The sequence below is a fragment of the Syngnathus floridae genome, chromosome 12, assembly GCF_059516105.1.
Source record: "Syngnathus floridae isolate MCC-2025c chromosome 12, RoL_Sflo_1.0, whole genome shotgun sequence".
Lineage (NCBI taxonomy): Eukaryota > Metazoa > Chordata > Actinopteri > Syngnathiformes > Syngnathidae > Syngnathus > Syngnathus floridae.
The window spans coordinates 5596110-5611747 of NC_142424.1; the positions used below are offsets into that span (position 1 = coordinate 5596110).

Here is a 15638-nt window from a genome sequence, read left to right on the forward strand (position 1 = left end):
ATTTTAATAATAAAGTTAATGTTTTGAGGGATTTTTTATGTCTGTTAACCTTTTTCTTTAACCACATTTTATTGTAAATAAAAGTGTACCCGATAATTTGATTAATCGACAGAATAATCTATTCTAAAAAAAAAATGCACAAAACACTTGAAACTTAAACGAGACCGTGTAATTTGATTATACAGATGTGGCTCTTTGATTTAACATCCCGATAAAATCATAAACTCCTTTTACACTGCCTGTAAAAGCAGCAAATGTTCAGCGGTGATGTACAATGAAACAAACAAGTTTTCATTTTCCGGTCGCTTATTCATTCCTGTCTGGCTTAAATGCGAGACCCTCCACTTTTATTCCATGATGTGTGTTTTATATAAAAAATACGTTGCATAAAAAAAAACTTCCTTGCAGGTATTGCACCGTTATACTTCAACTTATTCAGCCTGATGAGGGAAAGCGACCGAATGTGGTTTCCAGCCAATCACGTCTTCAAACTGAACCCGGAGACCAGCGAGCGCTTACATTTCAGAATCAGGTGGATAATAACATTTTAAATTTTTAGTAAGCGTTCATATGATGACATTTTTTTTGCTCGCACTTGTAAACAGGTATTACTTTCCTGGCTGGTACAACAGTGGCAGTTCCTCATATGCTCACCGCTGCGGGCTTAACAAGGGCATGGAGAGTCCTGTGATGGATGAATGCGTCATGGCGTATCAATTTTTCCAGGTCAGTTGTAAGTGGAGTCACATTTTACTTTGGGCTGCCAAAGAGCTGAAACAAAAAGGCAGCTATGATTATTCACAAAGGGAAAGCCTGTACTGAATTATGATAAGAATTACCCAAGTTTATTTTTTTTCTTAAGTTGTACATTGAGATTTCAAATTGAGTAACAAAGTTAAGTCATTGTTTTTATTTGCCTATTTTGTCTTAACTTCCTGTATCGGATGTTCTTTGAACTGTAAACTGATTCAACGCAGCCTCTGATTGGTACAATAGATGACTAATAAAGAAAGAAATCTCACAACTAATGGATTATCATAACTGTGTCTACTACTGACAAGTTTGGTATTTTTCTTGACAGTGGCGGAGTGACTTTCTTAATGATAGGGTTGTTATTCCAATGGGTCATGAAGCCCAGGAGGAATGTTTGGGTATGGCGGTACTGGACATGATGCGTTTGGCGAAAGAGAGTGGCCAGTCACCTGTGGGCATCTATAACGACACCAGGTAAGTTGTAATTCCCCTTGAATATCGTCCATCTGAATTTAGGCCACGTCCCATTTCTGCTTCAGCTACAAATCCTTCCTGCCGAGCTGCATGCGAAGTCGAATCCAGCAGTACAACATCTTAACTCGCAAGCGCATCCGATTCCGGTTCAAGAGGTTCATCCAGCAGTTTACCGAGTTAAAAGCCACGGTGTGTAAACTTCGCCTCAAGTATCTGATGAGCTTGGAGATCCTGCTTCCGTCGCTCTACTCGGAGCGCTTCCACCTCACAGACCTGTCCGCGCGTGATGTTACCATCGTCGTCATGGGCAACAAGGGCATCCAGTGGTCAAAAGGGAAAACGGAAGGAGCTGGTGAGGTAAGGGAAGATGAGAGAAAAAAAAAAAGCAAATGAGTTTTGCGCTGCCATGGTAACAGACAATCTTTACATAAGCTAAGTCACGAGGAGATTGTCTTGATGATTCATTTGTATCTTTTAGGAGCTGCAGCCATACTGTGATTTCCAAGAGGTGATCGACATCAGCATTAAGCAGGCCAATAAGCAAGGCTCGGCCGAGAGTCGCATAGTTACTCTCACGAGACAAGACCATCATATTCTGGTACAGTCCGCTGATCATATCGATTACGCATTTATGTGTTGCGAAACATCGTAAACAGATGCCTGTTCATTCATTACAGAAATGAGTAAGCAGTAGAAAAAAGGATTTTGATAAATTCTTTTTCAATGTTTGACCACAGACTGAAAATATTCCGCCCTTAGGGGGTATCGAAATTGTATTCAGATGAATACATCGGATTGTCATTATCTCTAAGGCAAGATCATCTTTGGAATCAGTCTTGGAGACTAACTAGTCATGTTTGTTCTCTTTTTCAGTCTTGAGATCTTGTTATTGAATGACTCCAGGGGGGGATCTACAATAAAGCATTCCCAATTTTTTTTAGGGATTATTTTCCCAGACTAATGAGTATACCGATACCAAGCAAACGATACTACTTATACTTTTGATGCATAAAATTTAAAAAATGAAGTTAATGTCAATTTCCTACTCTTGATCACTTGTCCCTATATTTTTTAGGAGCTGCAGTTCCACTCTCTCTCCGAAGCCCTATCTTTCGTATCGTTAGTGGACGGATACTACAGACTGGTCGCGGACGCTCATCATTATCTTTGCAAAGAAGTTGCTCCTCCCAGGCTTCTGGAAGGCATCCAGAGCCACTGTCATGGCCCTCTATCGTGAGTAGCATTCCAAAGATTTCACACATTCCCGCACGTGGTTTAATAACGTGTCTCCGCTCACAGGATGGAGTTCACTGTCGCTAAGCTACGTCGCGCCGGCAACCGGCAAGGCTTGTACATGCTGCGCCGTAGCCCCAGAGACTACGACAAGCTCTTTATGTCCTTCGTGGTGGGGGTGAGAGTTCCACATAAGTCATTTAAGGCTCTCATGTGACCCGCCTGGAGTGAAGATGATTGGTTTGTCAGCTATCATCCGACTTAAAATGTTCTATTTGATCTTCAGTATGATCCTCTGACGGACTACAAGCACTGTCAGATTGTGAAGAGCGAGTCAGGAGAGTACGTTCTGAGCGGTGCCAAGAGAAGCTTCGGCACGCTCGGGGAACTTCTCGCCTGCTACCACAAGGAGGCGCTTCGCACAGACGGATACACGTTCCAGTTGACGAAGTGCTGCCCGCCCAGCCCCAAACGTCAGTTTGACATTTAATAATGTCAGAGTAGATGTTCCAATTTGTGATGGAAGATCTTTAACTCATGTGATAACGCTTCTCCAGACAAATCCAATCTGCTGGTGTGTCGAAATAACCAAGGGCCAGAGGTTCTTCTGTCTCCCTCGCTACAAAAAAGCATCAGCCAGATGGTTTTCCACAAGATTCGAAAAGAGGACCTCATCATCGTAAGACGGACCTCCTTGTTTTCAGATTCATAAACATTAGCCATCATTGATTAGCACGTTAGCGCGCCTTTGTCTTTAAACATGGATCAACTTCATTTTTTAGAATGAGAGTCTGGGCCAGGGTACGTTCACCAAGCTCTTCTCCGGCGTGAGGAAGGAGCTCGGAGACTATGGAGAGATTCATCAGATCGATGTGGTTCTCAAAATTCTGGACAAGGCTCATCGCATTTACTCGGAGGTCAGTTTTTTTTTTTTTTCAGCCTTGGCTGATTAAAGAAACTATTATTGGTTTCTGTCGTCCCTCAGTCATTCTTTGAAGCAGCTAGCATGATGAGCCAGCTCTCCCACAAGCACTTGCTTCTCAACTATGGCGTGTGCGTTTGTGGAGATGAGAGTAAGTTCAAATCACACACAGATGTGAAAAAAAATATATATTTATCTCCTGTTTATCTTTGTTTCAGACATTATGGTTCAAGAATACGGTAAATTTGGCTCTCTGGACACGTATTTGAAAAAGAACAAAAGTAGCATCAACATCACGTGGAAGTTGGAGGTAGCCAAGCAGCTGGCTTGGGCTATGCACTACCTGGTAAGGTCTCTTAGATTATTCTCAAGGTGGTAACGGTGACAAAGTAAGCGTTTGTCATTTGCGCCTGCAGGAGGACAAGAACATAGTCCACGGGAATGTTTGTGCTAAGAATGTTCTGGTGATCCGAAAGGAGGACCGGAAGACAGGAAGTCTGCCTTTCATCAAGCTTAGCGACCCTGGCATCGGTATCACCGTATTGCCCAAAGAAGGTCTTGGAATCTCAACTTCACACTCACACAGCAGCAAACATTGTTCTCAACATTTGTCTCGGCTTTTTGACTTACAGTTCTGGTGGAGCGGATCCCGTGGGTGCCCCCCGAATGCATTGAAAGCCAGCAAAATCTGAGTTTAGCCACGGACAAGTGGGGCTTTGGTACCACTCTGTGGGAGATCTGCAGCGGTGGAGATAAACCACTCTGTGCCCTGGACTGCTGCAAGGTGACAAAGAATGCAAAATATTAGGAACCCACTCAACACATCTCCTCCTCCACAGAAGCTAATGTTCTACGAGGACAGACACCAGCTTCCAGCTCCCAAATGGACCGAACTGGCCAATCTGATTAACAGCTGTATGGACTACGAGCCTTCACTCCGACCCTCCTTCAGAGCGGTCATCCGAGACCTGAACAGTCTCTTCACGCCGGGTAGGAACCGGAACCGGGCTCGTTCTCTTCACATCTTGTAGGCCCTTATTAGCTTACACATCTTGTGGGGCAGATTACGAGCTGCTGGTGGAGAGCGACATGGTGCCTGCCAAAACGCGAGGCTCTGGCTTCCCGTGGGCCTCCGAGTGCCAAGAACCTGCTCAGTTTGAGGAGCGACACCTCATCTTCCTCAAACAGCTAGGCAAAGTGAGACACACACATCAACATTTCCACCTATCCGTCAACTAGTGGTGGGAAAATGAAGCTTCATATTTGCTTCATGAACCAGTTGTATTTTTTGACTCCTCTAGATGGCAACGTTGAGTAGAGAGTGCCGTCTAGAGGAGTTAAAAAGTGGTTCACGAAGCAGATTTGAACCTTCTTCTTCCTTGCAGGGGAATTTCGGCAGCGTGGAGATGTGCCGCTACGACCCCCTGCAGGATAGCACAGGGGAGGTGGTGGCGGTAAAGAAACTCCAGCACAGCACGGCCGAGCACATCAGGGACTTTGAGCGTGAAATCGAGATCCTCAAATCTCTCCATCACGAGAACATTGTCAAATATAAAGGAGTGTGCTACAGCGCAGGTATGAACAACCAGCCAATGAATTTTTTTCACAAACAAATGAGGACAAGGCTAAAGCTAATTTTCCCAGCTGCATATTTCAATTTAATACTTCTTTTTTTTAAAGGCCGGAAGAACCTACGCCTGATCATGGAGTATCTTCCCTATGGCAGTTTGAGGGATTATCTCCTCAAAAACAAAGTCCACTTTGATTTCAAGAAGCTGCTTCTTTACTCGCTGCAGATTTGCAAGGTGACTAGACAACATATGACAAAGCATATTTATCATTTCCTATATTAATCATTTAAACCATTCATAAAACACAAACTATAATTATAAAACATTTCCATATTTGAACCTAATCTTACAAGTGAGTCCTCCAGGCTTTGAGTTTTCTATGAAGTATTTTTTTGCAATTAACAGCCGCTCTAGGAATTTGGCGCCATCTTTTGGTATTTTACGGCATTGCAGATAGAGCGTATAAATAGCAAACTGGCTAAAAAATTGCAAGCAGTAAACCACAAATTAGTGTGGGAAAACTAAATACAGTATTTTTGTGAAATGAAACTGCAAGTCATTTCTGCTGGCATGCATCGGTGCTGCTGTTTTGATTAGCAACAAGTCGATATTTCAACCCTTGTATTGAAACGTAATATGATCGTTCCAGGGTATGGACTACCTGGCCACAAAGCGCTACATCCACAGAGACCTGGCCACTCGAAATATTCTAGTTGAGAGCGACACGCAGGTCAAGATTGGTGACTTTGGCCTGACCAAAGTGCTCCCCCAAGACAAAGAGTACTACACCGTAAGGGAGCCTGGGGAAAGCCCCATTTTTTGGTAAGCAGGACCCGACTGTGTCAAACCTCAACATATCATATTTGATTAATGTTTTGTTTTTTCAGGTATTCTCCAGAGTCACTCACAGAGAGCAAATTTTCCGTGGCGTCAGATGTTTGGAGTTTTGGCGTGGTCCTATATGAACTTTTTACCTACTGTGACAAAAGCAACAGCCCACCCGCGGTAACTTCTCACTTCTCTTTGATTGAATGCTCATTAAAAGCCGGAAAGTGCTTCATAATAATTTGGCTGCTATGATTCACTTAAGTGGCTCTTATAAATCATGACTTTGTTGTTTACTTTTGTTTCAGGTGTTTATGGAGCAGATGGGAAATGATAAACAAGGACAGATGATTGTTTATCATTTGATCGACCTGCTGAAACAAGGCTATCGCTTACCTGTGCCTGAAAATTGCCCGAAAGAGGTCAGCACTAACAACTTTCACCCCTACCCTTTTTTTTTTTTTTTTTTAATTCAATTGAATTGTTCATGGGTCACATTAATGGTGGCAGGTGAATTTTAAAATATTTCATCTTGGTTGTATTTTTTTTAATATAAAAAAAAATCTGGAAATTGATTAGTGGTGTGTAGACTTTTTATACTCACTCTGTTTTTTTGCCAACTTACCTCCACAGCTCACAAAATTAGCTTTCTCACTTTAGCACTAATACAATGTCGTGATTAAACACAAATGGTGAGTGTAACCGTTCAGTGAGTAAAACCACTTTGATTTTGTCAGATGCACCAGATGATGAGTGAGTGCTGGAGCGGTGACCCGGGAGAGAGGCCCACTTTCAAAATGCTGATCCACAGTGTGGAGATGGCCCGAGACAACTTGGACACATGAGGGGTAGTCACAGATACAATTTCCTATCACACCAAGGCAAATTGCAAAAGATGTGAGGAGTTTTTGAAACACTACGCCCGATTCCAAAAAAACCATTCTCGATTGCCTTGGTTTTGTACATTCATTATATATACATTTTTTAAGCAGTTCTTTTTTTAATATATTTTTATATATATTGTATGTCTATATGTGTTTGTATCATAACTGCATTTATAGTGTTGACTTTTTTTTGTACTGTGCTTAAACTTGAGTTGTAGTTTTCATCATCTTTCATGACACGATCAAATGTACAACTCCACCTGACCTGTTTGGTAGAGGCAAAATAGTACAGAGAATCCAGAATACATTTATTTGTGGTAATTATTTGCAATAACTCTTCACAAATATGTTTAGAATTCAAGAAGGAATAGAATTTAAGAGCGTGTTTGAAGAAAATACGTTTGGGATTGCTGATATTACCTCTAAATCGATCAATTGTTTGTATATATCTTTTTTTATATGAAGACTTTGAATTATAGAAGTCACATTGTAGTCTGTTGATATGTTTTTAAATCGTTTGTATAAAAGAGCATTGGAGGAATTTCACAGCAGCCGTTTTGATGACTTTGCGACACAGATGTACATTTACATGTGAAAAAAATATTTTGATAAAAACGTTTTACTATTCAAATTGAATAAAAGTCATTCCTGGTATTATATTAACTGTATTGGCAACAAAGTTATTTATTTTGCACACCTACATAAAATAATAAGAGTTTTAGAGTCCCTCTTTAAATAAATGTCACTGTTTATTATAGTCAGTCAGACATGATATGAACACAAATGCATTTTACATGGCTTTTTTTTTTAAAACAAAATCTGACAAATTTGTTATGAGATATTAACATGACAACAAAGTACCCCTCAACACAATCGTCCGATATCGTTCTTAGTGCAGCCTTCGCTGCAGCAAACGCCTGCCACACCCTGAGAAAAGTGCCTTCGTCTCCTCCCGCTGTTTTCGGGCCAACCTTCTTTCAGGGGTTCCTCCAAAATAATGGACGAGCGGTCTTTGTCACTGGTGCTTGAAGCGCCATTGAAAAGTGAAAAGAAGGTGGAGGAGGTACGCTTGGGGAGAAGGTTTGTGATGTCACTGTGGGGTCTCCATTGAAAGGAATCTGAAAAAAAAAAAGAGACCATAGCGTCAACATTTGATGCATTTTATTGTCGTTACAGTACAGTGCTATAGGGGGAGCTATCTATGGTGCTGAAACGGCCGTGGCTATAGGTTTAGCTTTGCAAAAAAACAAAAAGCTGGTAGTAGTTATGATAAACTTTGAAAGGGAGTGTCAGTAGTGCCATCTAGTGGAGAATATATATATATTTTTAATATTCCATATTTCCACTCATTTTTGTTTAACACAAGAACGCCTTGGGGAAAAAATCTGTAAGGTTTAAAACGCGACATGATTTTCAGACATGAGTGCTACATAAAATAGACTGGTGGGACCCAGTAGTGGGTTAGAAAAATTTGCAGGGGTTCCTCAGACATGTAGCCGAAGCAAGCCTATTGTAAAAGATAAAAATGATACAGTTTTTGACGATGATTTTTAAACTGTTTTTTGTGGGTGATAATTGAAGCTAAAGTTCATTCATTTTTTCCTCTATCCAATGAAAAACATTGCTGCATTATTTTTTTTGTTGCATCATGTATTTAAAAAAAATCACCCAATAAAAATGTCTTTCCAAGTAAATATATCATTTAAAAAAAGAAGAAAAAAAGAAGTTGAAAAAAAACTTTTCAAATAAACAGTATGAAAAAAAAAAATCCACGTCCACTCACCATCTTCTGCATTGTCGAGTCTCTTCCAGCGTGAGCCTCCGCAGGTGAAAATGACAGCTCGTATGAACTCCCTCCCACAAAGCTTGACTCCGTAGTCTCTGGGCAGGAACAGCGCTCTGCTGATACTTTGAGCCTGCACGCTACCGTCGCCGCACGCTACCAGCGCCAACACCAACCCGCAAATCGCAAGTCTCAAAAACATGCTTCGCAACACTTTGGCACTCGAGCTGTCACAGCAGCTGATCGGCTTCCATAAAGATCTCTAAAGGAGCTTGATTGGTGTTCTCGGGAATGGAGCCCATCTTTTATAGTGCTCTGCTTAACCTGTGGAGTCGCCTGAGACCCCCCCCCGCCCTCTCCCTCCTCCTTTCTCACACACATAAATGCGTCATTTTGACGGCTAACAATTGACGCACTGGGGATGTATTTCGTTGTGCTTGAAGTATTATTGAAAGTGTGGGTTGTGAACACTTGCGTTCAAGTGGCACTGGGCCTCACTTCCGCGTCGATGCCGCACGGCGTTTTATCACGTTAAATTGTTGATAAGGATGGCGTTTAATTTTCCATTGAAAATACATTACACCAAGAAAGCAGTTATTTGTTTATATATTACTATTCAAAAAGGTAAACTCATCATTAAATAGAAATACATTCAGTCTTCCATCTTGGTCTAATTTATTTAGATGCCCCAAATTAAAATCTCGCGAGTATGAATAAAAAGGTGCACCAAAGGCACTTTTAATAAAGTTATGTTTAAAGTTTATGATGTTCACCTGATGAATCTTCAACGCAAAACAAAGTTTAGCACTTGGGGTATTTGCTGCTAATTTCATTTTCGATCATGAAAATCTGTAGCGAAAGGCAACGTACCACATAGCATTAAAAAAAATAATTATTTACCCAAGACCAGCAGTAGGTAAGAAGCGCGAACGGACGGTTTTACCATTGGACTGTCTTTCTGGAGGACCAGATTATTATCTCTCCAAGAAGGAGGCCAGGTTGCTTTTAGCGCGTCGGGCCTTCTCCATGCTATCGAAGGTCGGCGTCCCGTGAGGCAAGTCCAGACGCTCTTTTTCAGACACCATGATACTTTCGGCTTCCCCTAAAAAACGACGGAAGGAAGTCTTACAAAATATAACTTGGATGAGTAAACAAATAGAACCAACCTTACCTCGAATTCGATGAATAAGTGTTCCATAGGCGCCGTCCATTTGATAGACAAATACAAAGCTGAGTGGCAAGATGGGCGCCAACAAGGCTGGTTTCTTACTTTTTAGGGCACTGGATAAGAAAAAAGAGACATTGATTTTCACCTGTGACTGCACCCGATTTGCCAACCGCCGGAGCGTCTTGCTGTTATTGGTGGTAAAAGCTAGCGAGTTGTAAAAAATGACATTTTGGGACCGCATGACGGCAACTGGAAAAGGCCACTGGATAAAATGCAAAGCTGCGAAAACGCAGGTGCTGTGTGAAAGTCACCCCAGGGTTAGGCCGGCGGAGGCCACGACGAAAAATGTGCCAAAGTACTTGACGAATTCTCTGGAGCGGGCGATTTGCATGGCCATCTGTCGCTCTCTCATCTGGTTCTGTAGCATCATCTGACGCTCCAACTGTGAAAACACAACACATGCCAGTGGACATTTAGATTATATGTGAAATGGAGTAAAGGCTCAATTTATGATTATTACCAGGTTACCATTTTTCTTTCTATTTGGTTTGAGGCAAAGTTTGTTTTTGACAAGTGAACATTACCGATTCGCTTCGCATAAATACCGTTAATATAAAAAATGCTAATGCAAATATCAGCCTCCTATTGTGACCGATTGCGGTGTGCAGCGGGCAGGAAAACAATGGTCCGAAATCAGAACGTTTCAGCCGCGATTACGTCAAAGGTGAGTTAATATTCGCTAAAACTGCACTTGAGATAATACACACAATCAAGCGATATTTTCTTTTACAGCACTTTCAAGAAGCATGCTGTTTCAACTTCTTGTGCAGAGGGAAAATGTTAAATTATTCACCAATTATTCTCATGGGGGCTTTTGACGCCACACGGGGTTTTTACAAAATACACTACGTCACAAATTGAAACTAAAATAAAAAGTTGTGAAAATGTATTTTAACGGAATTGGGGATGAAAATAAATGACTGTAATATTTGTTTTAAAAAAAACAAACAGTTTTGGTATTTTCAGGCAAAATGAAAGGAACAACCACAATGGCAAAATTTGATTAAATGGGACACAAGATAATGTGTCAGTTCCGCTGTGGACCTCGGGTCTTTGGGTTTCCCCCTCTTGAACTTTAACAATAAATCATTGTCATCAAGTGAGTCACCAATGTCGTATTGAAACTTCCACGTCACAATGAAACTGAAAGATCGTTGATGGTCAGTCATATTGAAACTTCCACGCCTCAAAGTATCGGTTGATGGCCAGCTGCAAATGTGGATTCATGAGAAATGAAAAATCTGGCCAAATGTTCAGCAACCAAAGAAAAAGATTAGTCTTCATTTACTAAGTGTACAGCTGGGCTGAAAGGAGAAAATGACGGTAGAAAAAAAAATAACAACATAATGTTATCGTGTTGAAAAATTAACACCTGCGATGGAGTTTGTAGCCATCAATAATCCCAGTAAATGACACCCCAAAAGGAATTTTTTTAAACAAAAAGTCATGACAGGAATATTTGTCATCTGAATCTGAACGAATTAAATCCATGAATCAAAATACAGCAATACTTCTAAATGTGCAGGGAATGTTTTCAAATTTTTACAATTAACTTCTACGTAAGCATACATTGCAGTCGGAAAACTACACAATAAGAAAACAACAGGTTAAATGTATTTATAGCAACAGAAGCCCAAAATAACTTGACATTCGAAACCGCCCCCAGGTGATACTATTTAAAAAAAATCCTTTCTCCATGACGTCATGGAATAGCTACGTCAGATATTCAGGGCTGCTAAGTTAATGGAAAATGTTGCCATTTTGTTTATTGTGTTATTATCATTATTGCTCAGTCCAATCTGAGTGTTGTCAATTAAAAATTAACTTCTATGTAAGCATAAATTGCCATAGGAAAACCACACAGTAACAAAACAACAGGTTAATGGTATTTATAGCAACAGAAACCCAAAATAACTTGACAAACGTCATTCGAACCCGCCCTCAGTTGATACTATTTAATAAAGGGAATCCTTTCTCCATGACGTCATGAAATAGCTACATCAGATATTCAGTGCTGCTAGGTTAATGGAATATTTTGTCATTTTGTTGTGTTATTAACATTATTGCTTCGTCCAATCTAAGTGTTTTCAACAAAAATATTGTTATATTTTTCAACAGTTGCACTTTTTCCTGAATGTGCGTTGTTCTAGTAGCGACTGTAATTATGAGGGCAAATATCTACTCTAATTCTACTCAAGTCAGGCAGCTTTTTTAATAACAAACTGCACTTGTTTTGATGTTCTGTGCAGTCCTTGTTTGGCTAAACTATTGTGAACTAAAGCAAATATACAATTTTGTACCATCATCTTAATGTATTGTTGTGGGGGTCCACTGCAATCTATTCATCAAGATTGTATGACAATTTGATTTGGTGTTGTGCCAGGAATTTTTGGAGAATATGTCTAGGCTCAAAACATTTGAAGAGTGGCAACAGGTTTGGAAACAAATATTTTCTGTGCCGCTTTGACTCCACGGGGGTCAAGGGTGTGCTGGAGCCTATCCCAGCAGTCATCGGGCAGTAGGCGGCGGACATCCTGAACCGGTTGCCAGCCAATCACAAGGCAAACTGAGACAACCAACCATCCGTGCTCACACTAACACCTCGGGGCAATTTGGACTGCTCAATTACCCTACCAAGCATTTTTTTGGAATGCGGGAGGAAATCGGAATGCCCGCAGAAAACCCACGCGGGCGCAGGGAGAACATGGAAACTCCACACAAGGAGGGTCGGAGGTGGAATGCTTCAAATATCAGGTCAGAAAATAACAGTTTTCCATTTGTTTATTTGGGGCTGCTAAATTAAGTTTTGTCATTTTGTTTTCTGTGTTATTATCATTATTGCTCAGTCCAATCTGAGTGTTGTCAACAAAAATATTGTTATACCTTTCAACAGTTTTTCCTGAATGTACTTTGTTCTAGTAGCGACTTTATGAGGGAACATATCTCTGTAATTCAACTCAAGTAAGGCAGCTTTTGGCATTTACATTAAATGTATAATCAATATCAAACTGCACTTGTTTTGATGTTGTGCTAAACTATTGTGAACTAAAGCAAATATACAATTTTGCACCATCATCTTAATCTGTTGTTGTGGGGGTCCACTGCAATCTATTCATCAAGATTATATGATCATTTTATTTGGTGTTGTGCCAGAATTTTTTTGAGAATATATCTAGGTTTAAAAAATTTGAAAATGGAAGCGTGGCAACAGGTTTGGAAACAAATATTTTTCTAATTCAATATTTCCTGTTTACGTTGGCGCCGGGCATGGAGAAAAATGTCAGTTTGCTTGACTGACTGGTTGCACAGGTTAGACATTGGTTGTTTAATCTTACTATAATTGCCATAGCAACAGAACTCACCTGGAGCCTCGAATTATGCAACATAAACTCTTGCTGCTTCGTCAAGTTTGCGTCCATTGATTTGGAGAGAATAAAACCCATGCTGACGACGTTACAGCTGACCTGGAATGGGTGGGAAAAAAGTGGGGTGGTTACGTGCTCATTTGATGTACTTAAAATGCAATTCTGAATTCTGTCAAACTCTTGTATGACTCGGAATTATCTTAGCTTGACGTCCGTTCTTCATTTTCCAAATGACATGTTTAACTTCCGAGCGACTTTCAGAGTGCTAGCTCCACTTAACTGTACGGGTATTGCAAATACTTCAAAACGCAAACAATAAAACACGACGGGCCTTAAAACATCTTACATTTTTGACCTTGGAATGTAAATGTATACACTTACCCTGTGATCAAGCAAGGCAGTTGTTTAGACGTCTTTCCTCTCTGACGTTAACCTATTCCGCTTGCCTTTCAAATTAAAAGATGGATTGTTAAGATGACTGCGCATTTTCCAAAATAAAAACGTCATCGGCATTTATGACAACTATGGAAGGGAGTGGAACGTGCGATAAATGACTTGCACTCAGAACTCAGGCACAGTGACACAGAAGACAAGTTGACACACAAGGTAGGAGAATTAAGAATTGTTGCTTGCTTGCTTGATTTATATCCAAACTATGAATAAATGTAGGTGTAGTTTGGAAATCAAATTGAATACCAATTTGTCTCTAAATGAGCTTTTACTTTTGAAATATTTTTTCTTTTACTAAATACCCTTGAGGTCAGACATTGTATGTTTTTCTGAATACAATTTTCCAATGCATTGCAGTGCAGAATAAATAAATGATCCAAAAATGTTTATTTTATTCAAATGCTTTTATTTTTATATGAGATAAAAGTAAATAAAGCTGTGGTTTGGATTTAGCAATCTTCCTAAAGCGTAATCACTGTGGCAGAAATTCTTGTTCACTTTTTCTCTTGGAACCACCTTAATTTTCCCACCATAACTGGTCATTGAAAACCCTGTACTTCCAAATAATAAGGGCTATTTTAGAATTCAATTTGCTTATTTATTTTATTCATTTTGTTTTTAATCAAGTACACTTGCTGTTAAACACTTTGAATATATATGTTTTAATGTGAACGAGCCTGTTACTTGTGTGACTCTTATGCTATTCTCTCTACAGCTCTAAATGACTTGGTCCACAGTTTTTATTCTGCAACTCCTGTTCCAGCCCTGTCTCCAAGGTATTGGAAATGGAAAGACAAAACTTGTAGATAACCACTAGTTTAACACTTTTATTTCGCAGCAGGCCTATTCAATTTTGTCTCTCGCCTACTTTCCAACAGTCTTGTTAACCGCTGATGCCGAACGAGTCTCATACAGTGCCCAAATGGGAGGAGAAGTGCTAATGGGCTGCCACTTCTACCCTTTGTCACCGCATCCCTATGAGGACTTGATGGTAGCTTGGTACTGGAGGTCCAGGGATTCGCCCCGCTTGGTGTCCCGCCTAGAAAGCGGGCTGGAGGAAGATTCTTCCCAGCATCCGGACTTTAAGGGTCGGGCCAGGCTTCTCACCGAGGAAATTAAAGATGGCCGGGCCATACTGCAGGTCAGGTTCTTATGTGATTTTCATCTAAACATGGTGCTGGAGCACATATAGACAAACAGTTTTGCACTGCACTCCTGCTACAGGTGTCCAGGCTTCGCATCAACGACTCGGGAAGATACCAGTGTGTGGTGCGGACGAGGAACGGGGCTGACTATAAAGACATTAAACTATCTGTTACTGGTCAGCAACTCCTTTTTGGAATTTGGATTTAGTTACCATGACGACAGGGGTTGTAGCGATACCAGGGCACTGAGCTAGCTCGCAGGTGTCATCTACAAAATCTCCCATAAAGTCAATAAAAGTATCAACCAAACGCAATATCTTGCCGCTCTTTAGCAATTTGGAATGTGGCACTTAGTAGATGCTAATGCTAATCTGTGTGTTCGACAAAACTCAATGCAGCTCTGCTTACCTGTTGACTTTGACATCATTGCAAGAATGTGATTGTTTCTGCATGATGTTTCAGGCGGTGTAGTCAACAAGACTTATTTGAGTTTGTAATTTTCACTTCAATTAGGGGGACAGGCCTTTTGTGGAGTCAACCATTGAGGGAATGTGCTTTATCTCATTTTTTGCAGCACCTTATAAAACAGTCACAAAAACGATTTCCAAGACGGTAACCGGAGGCAAGCTCGTGTTAACCTGCCAATCCGAGGGCTACCCGATGTCTACGGTGGCTTGGGAGGATGGTCACGGGCGAAAGCTCAACGCCAGTACCAGCGTCGTGACGACAGAGGAGGGCCTCTACAGAATCACATCTGGAATACAGGTGGGATCATCGCAGAAAAACAACTACACCTGCCGCTTTGATAGTAGATCCTCCTCCGCAACTTTTCTTATCCCAGGTGAGCAGGCACTTCTAAGATTTTCAAATATGGGGTCGTGGGCACTCAATACATTAAGAAAATAATAAAACTAATACTAGAAATAATGAAAAGTAAAGCGTAGCATCCCCCCCTGAAAATGTATTAAAGCTAAGATGAGCTAGATCACATGTAGATTAGGTTTA

General features: G+C 40.7%; 4 protein-coding genes across 10 annotated transcripts in view; 2 read left to right on the forward strand and 2 right to left on the reverse strand.

The window, feature by feature from the left end:
* Positions 1 to 7325, forward strand: part of jak2a (Janus kinase 2a) — a 9943-nt gene extending 2618 nt beyond the window's left edge. For both annotated transcript variants that reach the window (XM_088391974.1, XM_088391973.1), the window contains exons 3-24: positions 409 to 532; positions 606 to 726; positions 1082 to 1227; positions 1293 to 1584; positions 1706 to 1825; positions 2303 to 2460; positions 2527 to 2638; positions 2747 to 2933; positions 3018 to 3139; positions 3243 to 3377; positions 3446 to 3533; positions 3601 to 3728; positions 3799 to 3937; positions 4015 to 4166; positions 4222 to 4372; positions 4446 to 4579; positions 4768 to 4957; positions 5063 to 5187; positions 5603 to 5775; positions 5841 to 5958; positions 6087 to 6200; positions 6516 to 7325. In XM_088391974.1, the coding sequence (XP_088248100.1) occupies positions 409 to 532; positions 606 to 726; positions 1082 to 1227; positions 1293 to 1584; positions 1706 to 1825; positions 2303 to 2460; positions 2527 to 2638; positions 2747 to 2933; positions 3018 to 3139; positions 3243 to 3377; positions 3446 to 3533; positions 3601 to 3728; positions 3799 to 3937; positions 4015 to 4166; positions 4222 to 4372; positions 4446 to 4579; positions 4768 to 4957; positions 5063 to 5187; positions 5603 to 5775; positions 5841 to 5958; positions 6087 to 6200; positions 6516 to 6623 (3137 nt within the window). In that variant the 3' untranslated portion in view covers positions 6624 to 7325. The remainder of the gene's footprint in view (positions 1 to 408; positions 533 to 605; positions 727 to 1081; positions 1228 to 1292; positions 1585 to 1705; positions 1826 to 2302; positions 2461 to 2526; positions 2639 to 2746; positions 2934 to 3017; positions 3140 to 3242; positions 3378 to 3445; positions 3534 to 3600; positions 3729 to 3798; positions 3938 to 4014; positions 4167 to 4221; positions 4373 to 4445; positions 4580 to 4767; positions 4958 to 5062; positions 5188 to 5602; positions 5776 to 5840; positions 5959 to 6086; positions 6201 to 6515) is intronic.
* On the reverse strand, positions 4013 to 13560 carry plgrkt (plasminogen receptor, C-terminal lysine transmembrane protein). 3 transcript variants are annotated; one of them, XM_088391994.1, is made up of 6 exons: positions 13420 to 13560; positions 13036 to 13137; positions 9925 to 10055; positions 9617 to 9726; positions 9389 to 9547; positions 4013 to 4159 (listed from the first exon to the last, which is right to left on the reverse strand). In XM_088391994.1, the coding sequence occupies exons 2-5, from the start codon at positions 13114 to 13116 to the stop codon at positions 9420 to 9422; spliced, it is 450 nt and encodes a 149-aa protein (XP_088248120.1). In that variant the 5' UTR covers positions 13117 to 13137; positions 13420 to 13560; the 3' UTR covers positions 4013 to 4159; positions 9389 to 9419. The 3 variants fall into 3 exon arrangements, with proteins under 3 accessions (XP_088248120.1, XP_088248121.1, XP_088248119.1); XM_088391995.1 differs by lacking the exon at positions 4013 to 4159 and adding an exon at positions 8466 to 8541; XM_088391993.1 differs by lacking the exon at positions 4013 to 4159 and having other exon boundaries at positions 9097 to 9547; positions 13420 to 13559.
* Positions 7393 to 8825, reverse strand: LOC148389757 (relaxin-3-like). The gene is made up of 2 exons (XM_088391992.1): positions 8446 to 8825; positions 7393 to 7780 (listed from the first exon to the last, which is right to left on the reverse strand). The coding sequence occupies exons 1-2, from the start codon at positions 8645 to 8647 to the stop codon at positions 7527 to 7529; spliced, it is 456 nt and encodes a 151-aa protein (XP_088248118.1). The 5' UTR covers positions 8648 to 8825; the 3' UTR covers positions 7393 to 7526.
* The window catches only part of LOC148389758 (programmed cell death 1 ligand 1-like), a 6213-nt gene continuing 2824 nt past the window's right edge, over positions 12250 to 15638 (forward strand). For 3 of the 4 annotated variants that reach the window (XM_088391983.1, XM_088391985.1, XM_088391986.1), the window contains exons 1-5: positions 13500 to 13644; positions 14204 to 14264; positions 14367 to 14629; positions 14713 to 14809; positions 15208 to 15474. In XM_088391983.1, the coding sequence (XP_088248109.1) occupies positions 14210 to 14264; positions 14367 to 14629; positions 14713 to 14809; positions 15208 to 15474 (682 nt within the window). In that variant the 5' untranslated portion in view covers positions 13500 to 13644; positions 14204 to 14209. Of the gene's footprint in view, positions 12428 to 13499; positions 13645 to 14203; positions 14265 to 14366; positions 14630 to 14712; positions 14810 to 15207; positions 15475 to 15638 lie in introns of those variants that run through there. The other variant, XM_088391984.1, reaches the window with a different exon arrangement.

Coding starts and splice junctions, on each gene's coding strand:
- plgrkt (XM_088391994.1), bottom strand. CDS start 13,116: ATGGGTTTTATTCTCTCCAAATCAATGGACGCAAACTTGACGAAGCAG. Junction 10,056..13,035: donor TGCATAATTCGAGGCTCCAG/GTGAGTTCTGTT, acceptor GTGTTTTCACAG/TTGGAGCGTCAGATGATGCT. Junction 9,548..9,616: donor ACTTATTCATCGAATTCGAG/GTAAGGTTGGTT, acceptor GTCGTTTTTTAG/GGGAAGCCGAAAGTATCATG.
- LOC148389757 (XM_088391992.1), bottom strand. CDS start 8,647: ATGTTTTTGAGACTTGCGATTTGCGGGTTGGTGTTGGCGCTGGTAGCG. Junction 7,781..8,445: donor ACTCGACAATGCAGAAGATG/GTGAGTGGACGT, acceptor TTTTTTTTTCAG/ATTCCTTTCAATGGAGACCC.